Source organism: Mytilus galloprovincialis, chromosome 1 (assembly GCF_965363235.1).
Source record: "Mytilus galloprovincialis chromosome 1, xbMytGall1.hap1.1, whole genome shotgun sequence".
NCBI lineage: Eukaryota > Metazoa > Mollusca > Bivalvia > Mytilida > Mytilidae > Mytilus > Mytilus galloprovincialis.
This window is the reverse complement of record NC_134838.1, coordinates 58,490,884-58,510,544: the sequence shown is the minus strand read 5'-3', so window position 1 is coordinate 58,510,544 and position 19,661 is coordinate 58,490,884. Positions and strand designations below refer to the sequence as shown.

The window sequence follows — 19,661 nt, the reverse complement described above, 5'->3', positions numbered from 1 at the left end:
ACTTAAAAAGGTTTACTAGAACTTAAAATTGACTAAAGTGATCATAACCAAAAGTCATGAAATAAAAACATTTTAAAAATTAAAAACCAATTGTTCAGAGAACAATTGAAGGTCTTTCCATCAAAACAATGTATTTTGATATGAAAAGTTGTGAAACTAAGTTTAAAATGTCATTTCAATCGTCAAATGATAGCTCCTGGTAAGCTGATTCCAAAAATATATTGTTTCCATACATTTTTTTTTAAATAAGGGAGATAATTTGTTACTTCCGGTTTGAAAAATGTTACTTCCGATTATATTTGAATATTTACTTGACACTGATTCCAAAAATATCTGGTTCTATATACTTTTATATTAATAAAGTACAAAAAATTTGCTATTTCCGGTTTACAAAAGGTCACTTCCGGTTGTTTTTTACAAGGTTAAATGGTTTGATACCTTTTTCTAAAAGTTGTATATCTTTATCATGTATACATATAGAATAAAAGCAAAGGTCAAAATCTAGAACGTCAAATTAAGCTATGACCTTGAGATCAATTTCAAGGTCATAAACCAAGGACCTCAAATCAAAAGACCATAGGTCTTTATTATATTTAGTTAATGAGTTATATCACCAAACGCGTATTTTTAAATACAAGAGGGGAGAAAACTCCCTTTTACATTCAACGTACGCTTGCAATCAAAATTTACATCTTACGACATGTCGCAACTAACAATTAAGTAAAAATAATTTGTTGATATCTTATACAGTCTTTGGATATAAGTGAAAATAAGCCAAATTCAAATATTAGAATATGACCTTGACCTTTGACCTTGACCTAATTTTCATTTTTTGGGACCAAGGACCTCAAATCAAAAAATCCTAGGTCTCTATCACTTATGATTTATAAGATAGAAATTCATATCACTTATATCAGATGCATAAGGGGAAATAACTCTCATATGGAGCGGTCATATCGCTTCGGTCAAAATAGGACAAATCATGCGAAGGATATAACGAGCAATTTTGTAAAATAAATTTGTCATAATCTTTTACGGTTGCGAAGGAGATGCGCTAACAAGGAAAACAGTGTTTGGGGAGATAACTCCTACAAAGAAAAGTATTCGTTTACGCAGGGTAAATTTCAAAAGCGCATAAACTGTTCGATATCATATACCAAATATCTAAGCGACATATTGCGAAACAAATGTTTATCGCAAGAACAAAATTAGGCGGAAGAAAAAAAAAAAAAAAAAAAAAATAATCAGAAGAAAAACAATAGGTCTTTCCACAGAAAAGTGGAAAGACCTAATTATAAAGTTTATTGTTGATAATATATATATATTATATATATTATGTGAGTTCCTAATGACTTTATAGTAAGGATTGTAACAATGGTACAGATCTCTCAGCTAGTAGCAACACAGATGCTCCTTCATCAAGCACATATAGGCTGGAAATCCTAGAGAAAAAGATAAATAAGATCACTACTGTATAAAACAAAAGAACATAACAAACAATTTTTTTTTAGTTTTGGTAGAAGTAGGTTGTAGGAAAACTTGGTATCCATGTCTGCCTATACATGTACATCTATATTTTATTAAGATTACTGAGGGTACAGTTAATATCTAAAACATACATTTTTTATTTGTCTTTTATACTAGAAAATATTTAATTCAAGTTTGTTTTTACATAAATATGAATATTATTTGTTAATTCTTGATAGAAGTAGTTAATAGAAGTTTGATTAAAATTTTGAAATGATTGCATGAAGTTGATCAGCATTCTGATTTAAAGATAATGGAAATGTCTTTGATTAACCATCCAAGATTCAGAAAAATTCAGAGTTACCACATGTGTACAGAAATATAGGATTGAAAGAAACATAAAAGTGAACTTGAATGGAAAGCTTCAATCATTCACTCTATAAAAGTTCTTTGAACTGGATCCCAGAATTACACAAAACATTATATTGTTTACTTATGGGAAAACCTTATATTGGTGGAATATTTTTATAACAATAACAAACAATCATTAAGGGTTCTTTACATACTTTTGAGTTGGAATGCTTGAATTAATGGTAATTGTTGTCAAAATAAATATGTTGTATAATATTCATTTGTTTGGAAAGTATTCACTAAAGTGGAAATAAATGTATATAAATATTAGAAATTAATGTAATTTTATACTTTGTTTTTTATGTGTTTGAATGGAAGATTGATTTGTGTATATTAACCTTTCCAACAGATCAACTTTCTGTTTTATGTTCAAAGTATTAAAATTGATATATTTTGATGTCTTGAATACATAATTGGAGACAGAGCCCTGAATGAGAGTTGAGTTAAAAAAATATTTTCAGTCATAATAGCGTGTTAACGTGTTGAAAAGAAATAGTTTTTTGTTGTTGTTTTTATTTTTTGTTCTTTCTTGTTATTTATTTTTTATATTTTTTTCATTATTCTTTTTTTTTTTTTTTTATCTTTTATGATGAAACACTTTAATTCAATAAAGATAGGAAATATTAAGTGGAGATCATTTCAGAATTTGCTTTATGAACAAACAAAAAGAAACTGTTTTGTCACATTGATTGGAAAATATTTAATTTGGCATTGAGCAAGCATTATACTTTTGTTTCTGCACATAGAAGAGTAACAAGTTTCTATTGCTCAGGAGGTTACAGTTATCTTATAATAACTCAATATTAATCTGGTTGTTAGTGGATTTTAATGCATTGAGTAAGGCATCATTTTGGATTTTAATGCATTGAGTAAGGCATCATTTTAGCCCTAACAATTTTTCCTAATCAGTTTGTTGTTGTTTACAATAAGATGTTTATTTATCCATTATTAATGAGTCTTTTATTTTGGTCACTAAGAAGAAATAAAACCTTTTTATGAGGACCAAATATTATATGAAAAATGGATTAAACAGATTAATTAGTAAGATCAAATACTTAGATTAATCTAAATAATAAATAATTTTTATATGTAACTGTGAAATAGCAATAATATTTTCTTTATCACACATTATATCTACCAACCCTATTGTAAACAAAAACAATTACTTTGTAGATATTAATGTTAAAAGTACTTTAGATTATCAATTAATTAATATATGCCTCAGTTGGTATATTTATGAATTAAACTGTTTTATTGTCCGAGATCTTTTATTTGTCAGATATTCATCGGGATGACATTTATATTTATTTTATATGAACAAATTATGCTGATTTGGATAAAGTTGTTGTGTACTGTCATGTCAGTTAAAAAGATGTATACCAGATAAATTATCATGGTATGGGACATCGCATTGTATTCAGTAAGAATGCAAAGATTATTCAGTCTGGTGTTAAATGCCCTTGCTAATATCGAACAAATTCCAACTTATTAAGAGGCAACAATACTTTATGGATGTTCAACTCTTATAAATTCATGTTGAATAACCAAACTAAGATTTAAAAAATACATCATTCTAATTGCATGGATTCCAAAAAGGACACAGACCTAGTGTTTCATCAGGGCTATGTCACTTGTCATTTTATTTCAACTAAAGTATAGTTGATAGATTTATATAATGATCAAAAAGGTGTAAAGTACCATTTACAATACTATAAAATGTTTCTTAAAAATTATTTCCAGAGGTGGATTTATAGTGGTGCCCAGGCTTTCCTTATGGAGCTTCATTTATGGTTAATGTCGACTTTATGCATCTGTTCCATTTTAAATGTTGCATAGTTTGGGCCTGCAGACTCCCCTTTTTTCAAAAAACTGGACCCACATCTGATTTCAGGGGCAGTGCCAACAAGTTTTGAGGGGCATTCTGATCAAGTCTGTAGGTCCATATGTAAAAAAAAATCAGTTAGTCTGTATTTCCTGTATCATGTTAAAATAATTGGTCATGGTAGTTTACAATGAATTTTTGGGTACATCAACTTGAAACTTAGTACACATGTTGATTATGATGGAACTTTTAAAACTATATGCAAAATTTATGCAAATAAACTTTTTTGGAATTATTTTCCAGAAAGATTGATGTCATATTTCATAAAGATAACATTATACATTATTTTTTATAATTTTTAGCTGATATTGAATTCCAGCTTCAGACTTGACTGGCTTTTTTTCAAGATTTAAAAAAATTAAAAAAAATCAAGATTTTTTTTTTGAATCATCTTGCATATTGTTATTACTTACACTGTTAATTTTGATTGATTAAAAACATTGTCATGTCTTATAGTTAACTCATAGATTTAATTTCTATCATCTGGATTAATCCCTTCTTTTGGTATTGATCAGATTAATGTGGACTTCTTTGGAGATAACTTATTTACATTAATTTGTTTGGGTTCCTGAAATGTCACAGTTTGTGTCATAACCATCTCCTGTTCTTATTAAAGGTTTCTATAACAGAATCTGACCTACTGACATAATTTATAAGGTTGTTACTTAGTTAAAAAGCCAGGGTAATCAAGAAGAATGTTATTATTGACACGAATCGGCTTTATTCTTTATTCGCATATTGTTTTTCACCAGACATTACGCACAACTGAGCACATTACCTTTTACTTAAATCTAATATTATAGATTGTTTGCATGGAATTGTTACAAATATTTCCAAGGTGTGAATATACATTAATCCCGATTAAGAGAATTTAATACGTAAACAGTTTTATGAAAATGTTCTTTTGAACAATGGCAGAGGTATAAGTTACTTAGTGTGGTTAAGTTAACCTCCTTATTCATTCATTAGATTTGAATTAGAACTTTTATTTATTGCTAAACAAAACAGATCAAAATATAAATGTGTATTGTTCTGTTATACTTTTATATTTATAGGTTATTGTTAAACAGCTTATTGGCTTACCTTAATATATATCTGAAGTTTGTAAATTCTGTTTAAATTTAAGGTCAAAATGTTCATTTGCTTATATTTTGTTAGAATTAAGGTCAGCTGGGTATATTAAAAAATTGCAAATAGTTTCTTCAAATATCTATTATCATTGAAAGTACTCTTTTCTTCTCAATTCACATATACTGTCCAATACCCATACAAAAGACAATGCAGTCACACTAAATAACAAAAAAAGAAAAAAAAGGAATGAATAAAATATAAAAGTGCCCATTTTTTCACTTTTTGCCTGACCTATATATCATATTGTTATGTGAGCTTGTGTTGTCATTTTGCATATTTCTTTATTTTTGGTTAAAAAATTTAAGATATGTAAAGTAATAACTGTACAAGACTTGTTATCAACATTAAAGTATTAAATTATGCAATGGTTTTAATATTTTTTCAGTTAAAAAAGATTGTTTTGCATTATCTTTTTTTCCACAGTTTATTATGTTTTTGTTTTCATACTAAAAAAGCAATCAGTTAATATTGCTTACACAAATTGTGACCTTGGTGATATCTTGATTTTTGTTTGTTAGTTTCAATGAAGTATCTTGGAGAGGGATGACAACAGAAATTAAGTCTTAAAAGTGATAACAATAATATAACTGGCTTCAATTTTTCCTACAGATGAATTGAGCCTTGATATTGAACAAATATTGGTTTGTGTTTTTTTGTGCTGCAGTCTACCGTATATGCTGCTACTATTCTAGCCTTTATTCACTATGCAGCATTTAATAACTGATTTGGAAAACTATACCTAACTTTCACTTGTCTTTTTAAAATATGTAAATTCTTGTGATAATCAAGGTCAACTTATTTTAGAATTTCAAACAGTCAAGATAGGAAAGAAGTTTTTGAACAAAACTTGCGAAACAAGTCCTTAATATTTTGATAAATTTTACAGGGGAAAAAATGGTATGTAAAAAATGTTTTTTAACTAGAAGATACTAAGATAAGGAAAGAGTATACTTTTTATTCATTGAGTATACAGTGGTAACTAGTCTGTCTATGTTCATTATTAATATTTTGATTTGATTTTTTTTTTGTATTTCAGAGCAATGGCATAATGGATAAAACTGAACATCAAGGGGCAATCAACTTAACATCGGTTCGTGAAAGTACAGAAAGTTTGCAAAATGGTGAAATTCTGAGAAATGGTGACATGACAGAAGAATCTCAGGTACTTGATCTTTTTTTCACTATTCTTTTCCTTCATCCCGAATTAATCCTTAATGTTTATCTAACAGTTATTTCCTTCTGTTGATTATCATGGATTTAATTCTTAAGAGTTGATGAGTAGCAGTTTTTACACCATTTTTTAAAATATTAGGTCCACATAATGTCATTTCAGCAAACCTGTATTTCATCTTCCAAAGTGTAGTATTAGTGACTTACTGCTATAAGTTTTTTGGAATTTATGATTCATTGTACAAGTTATTAAAAAGTGGGATGAAAAAGAATTTTGTATGTCACACTGAAATGAAGATATAGACAAATATTGTATTTTCAGAGCACATATCTCTTGACTGCCATTTGTGATTTATTAAATTTTATTTTTATTTCACTTGAACATGGGTATAATATTTAAGAATTGAACAGTCAACAGTCAATTTTTTTTTTATTGAAAATCCAGGAAACTGGGCATCAATCTCCCCATGATCTTCCAGTGGCAGCAAAAAGAAAGGTGAAGTCAAACAGTACCATAGAAACAGGTATGGGAATGGGTGGATTACTGGGACAACAGATGGCAATGGCTGCTCAGCATGGTTTGACAGCACAACAGCTTCAGCAATTCTTACAGCAACAAACAACTCCTGCTATTAACCCAACTCAACTTCAACAGTTGATGCAACATCAGTCAATGGTTATGCAACATCAGGTCGGTTTTATTTATAATTCTATTTCTATATATAAAATGTAACAGAAGTTACTATTGAAGTCAAGTCAGTGTTTCTCTATGGTTTATTTTAATCCCTGTAAAGAGTTGTTTCTACTTGAAGTAATATCAAAATTTGCCCTCTGAAGTAGCATATACTATCAAGATTTTCCCAGAATGGTACTGTTGCTAGCATTGAGCTAGCGTTGAAGTTTTCTATATATTAAGTTTGATTTAGAATTCTTTCTGAACATCTGAACCTAAAGTAGTTTTAGATTTGTTTGTTCTCACCTCATAGTAACAACTACATTTTTATCCATGTTCATTGGTTCTTATAATACATGTAATATACCAGTAAGTGTAATTATTAAATTTCAAAAATAGCTAACGATTCTTCTATTTACCTAGAGCCCAGTAGATAAAAAAAAAAAAAAGGATTTCAAAAGCTCAACCCTTTAATAATATTTTTAAAAAGTAATGAAAGTTAAATTTAAAATGGTGTCATCTCGATCATTATGAGTTGGCAACTTCAAAGCAAATTGTTCCATAAAAAAGAAACAGCATATGATTAGCTGTGGAGATTTTGTATGATATATTATATAACATATTATAACTATTGTGCTAAGATACAACTGTTAGATTAACCCTTGCTTGTTTGTTTCTCGTAAATTTGACATGTACAAAATTTTGTATATCCTTATATAAAATTATACATGACATGCATAAAGATATCTGCAGACTTATATATTATTTGTTAAGATTACACCTTCCTTGGCACATTTACCGCTAGGTGTACATCAAAGATGTTGTTTATTGCCTTTGTTGTTAACAATATAATGACTACCTGCACATCAACATTGTTTTTGTCTTTCAATTGGGTCATAAAAATCATCTCACCTGTCTTTAGAAAAAATATTTGTTGCTAAAAAAGCAATAGGTAAATGGCCTTACTTGTTGACAGGTGTGAAAAATAAGGGAGATCACTCCGTTGATTGATAGCCAAAAGCCTGTCTGATACCCTTAGGCTATTGACAATGAGAAAGTACTGACATAATTATGAGTTTTTTGTGAACTTGTTTCATTCATTAGATCAAGATAGTAACCATCAAATGGTCTGGAGAATTTCATGACCGGGTTACACAATTATGTCTGTGGTGAAAAAAGATGTATTGTCTCTTTGACATAGAAATTGTTATTTATACTGTAATTCAAGGAGAAATGAATTACTTTTTTTTAAGCAATGACACAAATACTTGTTAGTTTAAAAATGTTATTGAAAGTCAGTGAAATTTTGAATTTTTGACAGACTGCTGTATATTTATCTGAATATTATGTTTTTGGCATTATTCCCCTTTAATGTCTTTCCATCCTTAAATTGTACAACATTTAGTATGCTGTTCCTTATGACTAGTTTATGTCTTGATAATTTAAGGATATAAATCATGAAGCATTACATGCAGCTATTTTGTTTTGATATAGGCTTACAAATTGTGTCTGAACAGCATGTGGCAGAAGAAGTGCCTAACTTACATAAGGAATGCAGCTTATACTTTGATTTATATAACAATAAGTTGCATAAGCTTTCCAGAAATTGGCAAATTTGTTTATGTTTGGCAAAGTCCCTTAAAATAATTGCAGTTTTTTTCTGGGTAAATTGGCATAAGTTAAAATTTGAAGTATAAATAATACATGGAATTTTTATAAAGTGTTAATACTTAACACTGGATACCATTAAATTAACCATCACAATTAGTTTTTTATGCCACATTTATGGGCATTATGTTTTGTGGTCTGTGCATCTGTTCATTTGTTCATTCGTCCGTCCATCTGTTAGTTTGTTCCTGCATATATGACACTTCAGGTTAAAGTTTTTTAAGTTGAGGTAGTTTTTGATGAAGTTAAAGTCCAATCAACTTGACACTTAGTACACATGTTCCCTATGATATGATCTTTCTAATTTTAATTCCAAATTAGAGTTTTAACCCCAATTTCACGGTCCACTGAACATAGAAAATAACAGTGTGATTGGGGCATCCGTGTACTGTCGACACATTCTTGTTTTTACATATGTAAAGTTTATTCATTTGCTAAGCATAAGTTCCAAAAATTGGTTACCAATCTCTAACACAATGCTTATTACCACATAACACATATTCAATTTGAATTTTGGTGTCACTTATATCTTTCCCAAGCAAAGCAGCTTTATAAATGAAAAATTGCTAAAGATTTTCGTTTCTGTTATTGAACTGAAGTTTGGTTCAATCAAATGTTATGAAATTTGAACACAATGAGTACTACCACAAAACTCAGATGAAGTATGAATTTGGGTCGTGTCACTTCAACAGTTTTTTATGTCCCTCTATAATGTTCTATGCAAGCATGGGCATTTATTTACTTTTAACCTTTTCCCTTGCATTAATGTTAAAAAAAAAACAATTGGACTCCTGTATCTTTAATGATGTCTGTTATTAATATTATAATTTTGTATGCTATTAGGTTCCCATAGATTACCTATTGGCAGAAAAACTTTTTTTTTCTAATACATAAAGTAAAAGATTAGCAAAAAAAAAAGAGGCTGAATTTTAGTGAAAGCTGTATTTTTTCTGGTACTATCTTGGATTCATACACCTAACTTATACCAAACTTGGTTGTAAAATGCCTTGAGAAAAGGAAGACATCTACAAATGCAAGGTCATTATATCAAAGGTCAAAGTCTTATCAGCTTTAGATAATTTTGAATTTGAGTTAAAAGACACCATCATTTGAATCTTTTATATATAGTCCATATCAATCTTTCTATACAAATAACATGCTTCATTGCTATTCTCTTACTGCAACTCTTTTTCGTAGAGTTTTCAATTAGAATAAAGTATAACTGATTAAAATTAAATAATATTTCATAAAATACTGTTTTTTTTAAACGATAAACAAAATTGTATGGCTCCAATAGACTGAAAAAGAAAAAAACAAAACTCACATTTAATGTCAGCATGTTTTTGAAAATTTTATGTCTAGTTACAGAAAAAATTTCTTTAGATTAAAGTGTAAGCGTGATGTTGATTTGTTTGAAAAAATATCCTTACATAAATTACATAAAAATAATGTAATAAAAGCAACAAAACATTTTAGAGGAACATCTTACTTCAAATGATGAATTACTTTTGTAATTTTCAACTAATAGGTTATAACCTCGTTGCTGATATTAATATAACAATTATCAAAATTGTCAAAAAGAAACATGAATTTCACATGTATTATGATCATGCCTCAGTGGTAGCTGTTGAAAATGTTGTAATGTTGACAAGAGGGACACAATATAACAGCCCTTGATCTTCTTCAGGATAATAGTGTTAGTACATAAAGCCTAGGGAAAAAGACACTTCCGATGTCACATAAACATCTATTTGTTGTTTTGATGACCGTGTTGAATATGTATTTTGTTTCACCTTCCTTTAGGACATATTTGATAGATTTCATTAACTGTTATCATGTCTTACATCTTAGAGTGTTATGCATGTATTGTAATAAATACTTTGATGAAATCAGTGATTGTAACCTGCATTATATCATTTTTTTTTAACTCCCACGCCATCAATTACACTAAAGATGACCTAAAAATAAAGCTGGAATTTTCCTTGAAGACAATCTAGTTATGGAAAGTAATATTGACAACAAGTTCTATATTTCTATTGCAAAGCTTCAGATATTACGACAAAACAGTTATAAGATGTGGGTGTCAATTATAAAAAATAATTCTGAGATAATGTTTGTTGAGACCATTTTCAAGTGCACCTTATTTGAATTTTAAAATCACAAAATAGTTATCCAAAATGTTGACTCATATTTCTGTAGGGGTGAATTTTAAAACTGACATTACTATTGATAGTGTTGAAATCATTTGAAAGGTCTTATTTTTTAAAACATATTTAAAAAGTTGTTAATCTTAAAAATAAATATTTGTCAATAATTTGTTTTATTGATTTTGAGATAGATTTATTTTGGTGTCCATAGGTGTATAAATTAACAATCATGTCTAAATCTGTCTAAGAAATACTAAAATAACCCAGACATAAAAAAGAGCTTTCTCATGCAATGGTTCTTTGTTTATCAAGGTGTCCTTATGAGTATGCAACCTTCGAAATAAAGCATATTTACTAATTAAACTTTTTTTTTAAAACATATTTTTAAAAGCCACAAAGTGTACACGAATCTATTATGCAACTTTTAGAAAAATAATAATGTAAGAAGAAAAAGGTATTTATTTTATTAAAAGGTTTCAATTTTTTAATTGTCCAAAGCAAAAATTGTACCTTGAGTGTTTTACTTTCAATGTTAAATTACATTATTTCATAAATATAATTTGTTGTTGATGTTCTTCATGTTTAGTTTGTTTTTGGTTATTTTAGCAACAGCAAAAACTCCAAGAGCAAGTTCTTCAAGAACTCAATGAACAGTTACAGATGAACATGTTACAACAGTCAAAGCTAATGCAGCAACCAGACAAAGTGAAAAACAGCAAATCACAACAACAGCTGACTCAGTTGGCAGTACAACAACAACAGCTTGTACAACAGATACAACAAATACAGTTACAACAGAGACAGTTCTTGTTAGCATGTCTAGCCCAGCCTTTTGTTGGTGTCAGCCAAGGTTAGATCCATATATTTATTTCATGGGGATTAGTGTACACCTATGAATGTTATTGCGTAAACCCCTGAGGGTTTACGCAGTATATATTGGACGAGTGGTGTAGTCTTTCGGAACACCGGATGTTATTCGGAACACTTCTGTTCTTTCTATGACCACCTTTCAAATACATGCGCAATAGCTTACTAATCTGTTGAATATGCATTAGCATCTTAAGTTGCTATAGAGATATTTTACGTATGATCTGAAATTTATTATGATATAATATTTTGTTGCACACGACTACAAGCTGCTAATATTAACCTACATGCGTAGTATTTTAATCAAACGATGTAACCAGCTGTGTTAAGATATGAGATAAGATTTCATGTAAACAATGCGCTTTATATTCTGAACGAAAATAATTAAAAATAAAATGTTTAGAAAGAGTTTTAGTAGCATTTATTTTAGATTTTACGTTTAGTGAAGATGTACATGTTGTAAAAAGCAAGCTATTTATTTTTTTATACTGAAATTAAAGGGAAGTCTTTCTTGCATATGATTAAATAACAGTTATTTTTTTTGGTTAAATATTGCAACTTTAATTAAAAAAAATGGTTATTAAAAATAAAATTAAATAGATATTGAACATGAAAAAATAAAATATTTTGAACGAGAACAATTAAAACTAAAATCTTTAAAAAAAAGTATTAGCACTTTTTGAAATTTTACGTCTAGGATAGACCAAGGACATGGAAATATAATCATAAATACGTGCCTCAAATAGGTGTAAAAACGAGGATTTTTCCAAAAAAAAATCGTTTATAGTAAATAACGTTAAAATTAATTATGAAAGTTATGTCCGTATTTATTTTCATTAAAATTGCAAATTTAAAGTTATTTTTTTTGTTTAAATATTGCAACATTATTTACTTTTTTTAAAAACAAAGAGGTCACATAATAACCTCTGAATCCTTTTCGTCATTAAAATGCGACTGATAAGTATAGATATTCAATATGAAGGGGGAAAAAATAACCGTGACTGAAATCTAAATCTAAAATTTATTTAAAAAAAATACACATTTGACCATGCAGATGTAAGAAATGATACTTCAATGAAACAACGAATTAAATGTGCCACTTTAACTACGACTGATAACCTAAAAATGAATCATGCATGCATTTTTAGCAGACTTAACCAGGTCGGCGATAAGATATCGAATATAAAAAAGAAGATATGGGTTGGCGTCAATGAGACAACTATCTACAAGAAACCAAAATAACACTGAAATACAAACTATGGGTCACCGTACGGCCTTCAACAACAGGCAAAGCACGTACCGCATAGTCGGCTATAAAAGGCCCGAAATGACAATGTAAAACAATCAGTCAAAAAAGAAAATTAACAAAGTCCGTATCATCGTATGCGTAACTTAGTTTCTCACCAAAGGAACGCTACGCAAGCGTTTAAACCCGCGTTCCATAAGTTTGAAGTACGTCGAAATGCAAAGGTATACGCTTGGGGAACGCTTTTACTTCAGGAAAATTTTAATGGAACATAAAAACTTTCATTCAGCTCAAGCGTTTGTCAAGCGTATACCTGTAAACTGCACGCACATAATATACACGCTACACGAGCGTTGAAAACGCTACAGATAAGTTTGAGACACGTTAAGGGCACATTGCATACACAAATACTCGTCGCCTTAAAGCTTTCATTCAGGAGAAGAAGTCCGATACGGGTGAAACTTCATCAAACCTACAGAAGATATTACACCCTCTCCAACCATGCAACATGGGACTAAACATAGAAGTACAGGAACTACTATTAGTTTGAGCTGTACAAGATCTACCAAAATATCCCGCCTGCCTCAAAGGTGCATAGGATCGACCTTGGTCCAGCACTAATGATACAAGTACCAACCAGAGTTACAATGACGTGGTAGTAAGTCTTTAAAGGCAACCGAGCGGCCTCCAAAAATGAAAAAAAAACACTATTTAGTCGGCTATTAAATGCCCCGACCATTAAGATTTAAAAACAAAAATCAAACAAAACTAAACAGCCTTACTGCATGATAACAAAATAATTTACGAAAAAAACTTGACCGACATGAATTATGAACAACAACCACTGTACTACATGTTCCTGGCTTTAGAATGGACATTGGCACATAAACAATGTGGTGGCCATAAACCCAACCCTCCCAAATGAATCAATTTGAAACCCTAAGGACAACATATCGCAAGAAAAAACTGTAAATTATCAGTTGCAATTCGCGTCCCTAAAAATATGGGTACGGTGCACAATAATCATTTACATAAAAACAATAGACACAAATCACTGAAATAATCGCACTTACCGAAAGCTATTTCAAAGCTAGTGAACATGTAGACGAACCAGTGGACATAGACGGACTGGTAAACATGTAAACAGACGGGCGAATGTGACAGACTTATTGACAAACATTCACATATAGACAGACCTGCAGTTGGGAATGTAGAAAGACTAGGAGAAACCCCTCGGTACGCTTTACGCACACCCAATACACGCTTTAAGCTCGTTGTGCACACGATACAGATATGATTGACAGGTCGAATGCATCAAAATTACTAGCGTATTGGTAGCGTGCATGATTTTTTTACCACGGCCGACGTACGTCGGATCTATACGTTGATGTGTGAAGCCGGTATTACATCAAGTAAACAGGCAATGTCAGTTTCTAATTCTTATGCACAACAAAAGTAATATAAGACAATACATCTTTATTAAACAATTATCTAATATATATATAATGCCAAACAAGCATTTGGGTTTACGATTGCATTTCTTTTTTTAAAGAAAGCAACTTGTTATGTTGTTGCCCTTACATTGAAGAATATTTTTGAGATCAATATACTATATTTACCAGAAGTATACTAGGAGGATATGGTCACACTGAGGGACAGGAATTCTTGACATATATGTGCAATAACACTGTTATAATTAAGCACCAAATATTTCACTTCTGAGAAATTTAACTGATGTACATATTCCGACAATTTCTTGAATAATTTTGTGTCTTTTTTGATTAGATAATTTTTTGTTCTTTCCACCATTAATGTTCATCAATACTTTTTAAGAGATAGCTGACTCTATAGTATAAGATGTTACATTAGGCCAGACTTTTTATTTTATCTGTTTAACGAGAAAATTTGTAAAAGATTAGGGTCGAGGGGGCGAAATAAAAAAAAAAAATAAAAGTGCAAAATTGGTCCAGTCGACACTAAAAATAAAAATAAAACCATTATTAGTGACTTTTTTTTTTTTTTTTTTTTTTAGAATTTATCAAAATACAAGAACAATGAAATGAGAACAGACCAGTATATTAACCCAGAGAAATATAAATACATATAGTTTATATATGTCTCTGGTTAACCCTTCTATTAATATAAACATAAAAACTATGTTTTTTTTTATTCTGTATTTCCACTAATATAGATCCATGGCACCACTCAAATATATCAACCTCGCTGCATATACACTATATATGTATATACCAGTCACCCAGTCAGGAACCTCTTAGTGTATGCAGAGACATATATACACATGTGTATATATGTCTCTGGTGTAATAGTCCCAGAGTTAAGCAACTTTAACCTATAAATTGAAACAATGCTTATACATAGAAATATATACATTAATCAAGAAGATCTAACCAAAAGTATGTTAATGCGTGTGGAATGCGTAATTTTCCCTTTTGGGATCATTTTTTGTCTGTCAGCAGTGCCATTCATGCGTCTGTAGTCATTATCGCAAGAATCCGCATTTCGGTCATAGCGGGTCCGTTTCCGATGAAATCCCGATTCCGATCCGTAGTTCTACAAATTTAAATGTCGGATGAAGAAAAATTTACAAAAATAAACGATGTTTGATACGCTATTTGGGAAGGAATATGACGTTTCTAATGCAATACATGGATGACAAGTTTACTTTAGGCTAATTTCATCAAGTTCTGATGAAGTAATAACTGATTTTGCCGAAAGTTAGAATGATTTGATGTACGCTCTCGTGTAACAAGTATGAAAAGCATGCCACCAGCTTAAAAATCTTTTAGAAGGAAATATATCGTGTATGCCTTGAATTTCTTTACTTTTAAATGAAAATTGCTGTTTTATTGACTTGGTAAAAATGAGATATTACCGATAACGAAATTGACTGAAAGCGAGTATCGTGAACAACACATTTTATTTTTTTCTGAGGATTTCGTAACAGTCGGCGGGAAAAATAATAATAAAAGTAAGAAGCACTACTTTTATTTTTATTCTAAAATCGGGAAAGGTGGAGTCGGCGGATCTCGTTAAACAGATGATAAAAAAAGTCTGGCCTTATTGCATAGCAATATAATATTACCCACAGAAAGTAACCAAAAGTTAGCGTGCAATAAATTCTAATATTGCACTAGTGCAATAAATCTTCAAAATTCATGACGTCATCAACGACAAAATCTTAGTTTACACCAATTTTTACTTTCAAATATTATATTTCTATACAATAAAAGGGTTATTGCATGAATATTGGGGAATATTGTCCCTCGTAGAACATATATTGTACTCACAAGCTCGTGCAATATAAAATTCTACTCGGGACAATATTCCCCAAAATGCATGCAATAACCCTATATTATGGATTCCACCATGGATTCCACCATTAATGTTCATTGATACTTTTTAAGAGATAGCTGACTCTGTAGTATAAGATGTTACATTATGGATTCCACCATTAATGTTCATTAATACTTTTTAAGAGATAGCTGACTCTATAGTATAAGATGTTACATTATGGATTCCACCATTAATGTTCATTGGTACTTTTAAGAGATAGCTGACTCTGTAGTATAAGATGTTACATTATGGATTCCACCATTAATGTTCATTGATACTTTTAAGAGATAGCTGACTCTATAGTATAAGATGTTACATTATGGATTCCACCATTAATGTTCATTGATACTTTTAAGAGATAGCTGACTCTATAGTATAAGATGTTACGTTATGGATTCCACCATGGATTCCACCATTAATGTTCATTAATACTTTTTAAGAGATAGTTGACTCTGTAGTATAAGATGTTACATTATGGATTCCACCATTAATGTTCATTGATACTTTTAAGAGATAGCTGACTCTATAGTATAAGATGTTACGTTATGGATTCCACCATGGATTCCACCATTAATGTTCATTAATACTTTTTAGCTCACCTGGCCCGAAGGGCCAAGTGAGCTTTTCTCATCACTTGGCGTCCGTCGTCTGTCGTCGTCCGTCGTCGTCGTCGTCCGTCGTCGTCCTGCGTCCGGCGTTAACTTTTACAAAAATCTTCTCCTCTGAAACTACTGGGCCAAATTTAACCAAACTTGGCCACAATCATCATTGAGGTATCTAGTTTGAAAATTGTGTCCGGTGACCTTGCCAACCAACCAAGATGGCCGCCATGGCTAAAAATAGAACATAGGGGTAAAATGCAGTTTTTGGCTTATAACTCAAAAACCAAAGCATTTAGAGCAAATCTGACATGGGGTAAAATTGTTTATCAGGTTAAGATCTATCTGCCTTGAAATTTTCAGATGAATCTGACATTCCGTTGTTAGGTTGCTGCCCCTGAATCAGTAATTTTAAGGAAATTTTGCTGTTTTTGGTTATTATCTTGAATATTATTATAGATAGAGAAAAACTGTAAACAGCAATAATGTTCAGCAAAGTAAGATCTACAAATAAGTCAACATGACCAAAATGGTCAGTTGACCACTGTAGGAGTTATTGCCCTTTATAGTCAATTTTTAACCATTTTACGTAAATCTTAGTTATCTTTTAGAAAAATCTTCTCCTCTGAAACTACTGGGCCAAATTAATTGAAACTTGGCCACAATCATCTTTGGGGTATCTAGTATAAAAATTGTGTCCGGTAACTTGGCCAACCAACCAAGATGGCGGCCATGGCTAAAAATAGAACATGGGAGTAAAATGCAGTTTTTGGCTTATAACCCAAAAAACAAAGCATTAAGAGCAAATCTGACAGAGTTGAAATTGTTGATCAGGTCAAGATCTATCTGCCCAGGAATTTTCAGATGAATTGGATCATCGGTTGTTAGGTTGCTGCCCCTAAATTGGTAATTTTGAGGAAATTTTGCTGTTTTTTTGTTATTATCTTGAATATTATTATAGATAGAGATAAACTGTAAACAGCAATAATGTACAGTAAAGTAAGAACTAAAAATGAGTCAACATGACCAAAATAGTCAATTGACCCCCTGAGGAGTTATTGCACTTCATAGTCATTTTTTAACAATTTTCACAAAATTTGTAGATTTTCACTAACATTTTCCACAGAAACTACTGTTATAGATAGAGATAATTGTAAGCAGCAAAAATGTTTAGTAAAGTAAGATCTTCAAACACATCACTATCACCAAAACACAATTTTGTCATGAATTCATTTGTGTACAATGTTTAATATTAACATAGACCAAGGTGAGCGACACAGGCTCTTTAGAGCCTCTAGTTAAGAGATAGCTGACTCTGTAGTATAAGATGTTACATTATGGATTTCACCATTAATGTTCATTGATACTTTTAAGAGATAGCTGACTCTATAGTATAAGATGTTACATTATGGATTCCACCATGGATTCCACCATTAATGTTCATTGATACTTTTTAGCTCACCTGGCCCGAAGGGCCAAGTGAGCTTTTCCCATCACTTTGCGTCCGGCGTCCGTCGTCGTTAACTTTTACAAAAATCTTCTCCTCTGAAACTACTAAGCCAAATTTAATCAAACTTGGCCACAATCATCATTGGGGTATCTAGTTTAAAAAATGTGTCCGGTGACCCCGCCAACCAACCAAGATGGCCGCCATGGCTAAAAATAGAACATAGGGGTAAAATGCAGTTTTTGGCTTATAACTCAAAAACCAAAGCATTTAGAGCAAATCTGACATGGGGTAAAATTGTTTATCAGGTCAAGATCTATCTGCCCAGAAATTTTCAGATGAATCGGACAACCCGTTGATGGGTTGCTGCCCCTGAATTGGTAATTTTATGGAAATTTTGCTGTTTTTGGTTATTATCTTGAATATTATTATAGATAGAGATAAACTGTAAACAGCCATAATGTTCAGCAAAGTAAGATTTACAAATAAGTCAACATGACCGAAATGGTCAGTTGACCCCTTAAGGAGTTATTGCCCTTTATAGTCAATTTTTAACCATTTTTCGTAAATCTTAGTAATCTTTTACAAAAATCTTCTCCTCTGAAACTACTGGGCTAAATTAATCCAAACTTGGCCACAATCATCTTTGGGGTATGTAGTTTAAAAAAGGTGTCCGGTGACCCGGCCATCCAACCAAGATGGCTGCCAAGGCTAAATATAGGACAATGGGGTAAAATGCAGTTTTTGGCTTATAACTCAAAAATCAAAGCATTTAGAGCAAATCTGACATGGGGTAAAATTGTTTATCAGGTCAAGATCTATCTGCCCAGAAATTTTCAGATGAATCGGACAACCCGTTAATGGGTTGCTGCCCCTGAATTGGTAATTTTATGGAAATTTTGCTGTTTTTGGTTATTATCTTGAATATTATTATAGATAGAGATAAACTGTAAACAGCAATAATGTTCAGCAAAGTAAGATTTACAAATAAGTCAACATGACCGAAATGGTCAGTTGACCCCTTAAGGAGTTATTGCCCTTTATAGTCAATTTTTAACCATTTTTCGTAAATCTTAGTGATCTTTTACAAAAATCTTCTCCTCTGAAACTACTGGGCTAAATTAATCCAAACTTGGCCACAATCATCTTTGGGGTATGTAGTTTAAAAAATGTGTCCGGTGACCCGGCCATCCAACCAAGATGGCTGCCATGGCTAAATATAGGACATAGGGGTAAAATGCAGTTTTTGGCTTATAACTCAAAAATCAAAGCATTTAGAGCAAATCTGACGGAGTGAAATTGTTTATCATGTCAAGATCTATCTGCCCTGAAATTTTCAGATGGATCCGACAACCGGTTGTTGGGTTGCTGCCCCATAATTGGTAATTTTTAGAAAATTTTGACGTTTTTTGTTATTATCTTGAATATTATTATAGATAGAGATAAACTGTAAACAGCAATAATGTACAGCAAAGTAAGACCTAAAGATAAGTCAAACATGACAAAAATGGTCAGTTGACCCCCTAAGGAGTTATTGTCCTTTATAGTCAATTTTTAACAATTTTCATAAAATTTGTAAATTTTTACTAACATTTTCCA

The 19,661-nt window shown here is 30.9% G+C and overlaps 1 protein-coding gene across 2 annotated transcripts in view; it reads left to right on the top strand.

Annotated features, from left to right (window-relative positions):
- The window catches only part of LOC143079514 (forkhead box protein P4-like), a 64,053-nt gene that overhangs the window by 16,512 nt on the left and 27,880 nt on the right, over positions 1 to 19,661 (top strand). For both annotated transcript variants that reach the window (XM_076254899.1, XM_076254891.1), the window contains 3 exons: positions 5,928 to 6,053; positions 6,507 to 6,752; positions 11,156 to 11,399. In XM_076254899.1, the coding sequence (XP_076111014.1) occupies positions 5,940 to 6,053; positions 6,507 to 6,752; positions 11,156 to 11,399 (604 nt within the window). In that variant the 5' untranslated portion in view covers positions 5,928 to 5,939. The remainder of the gene's footprint in view (positions 1 to 5,927; positions 6,054 to 6,506; positions 6,753 to 11,155; positions 11,400 to 19,661) is intronic.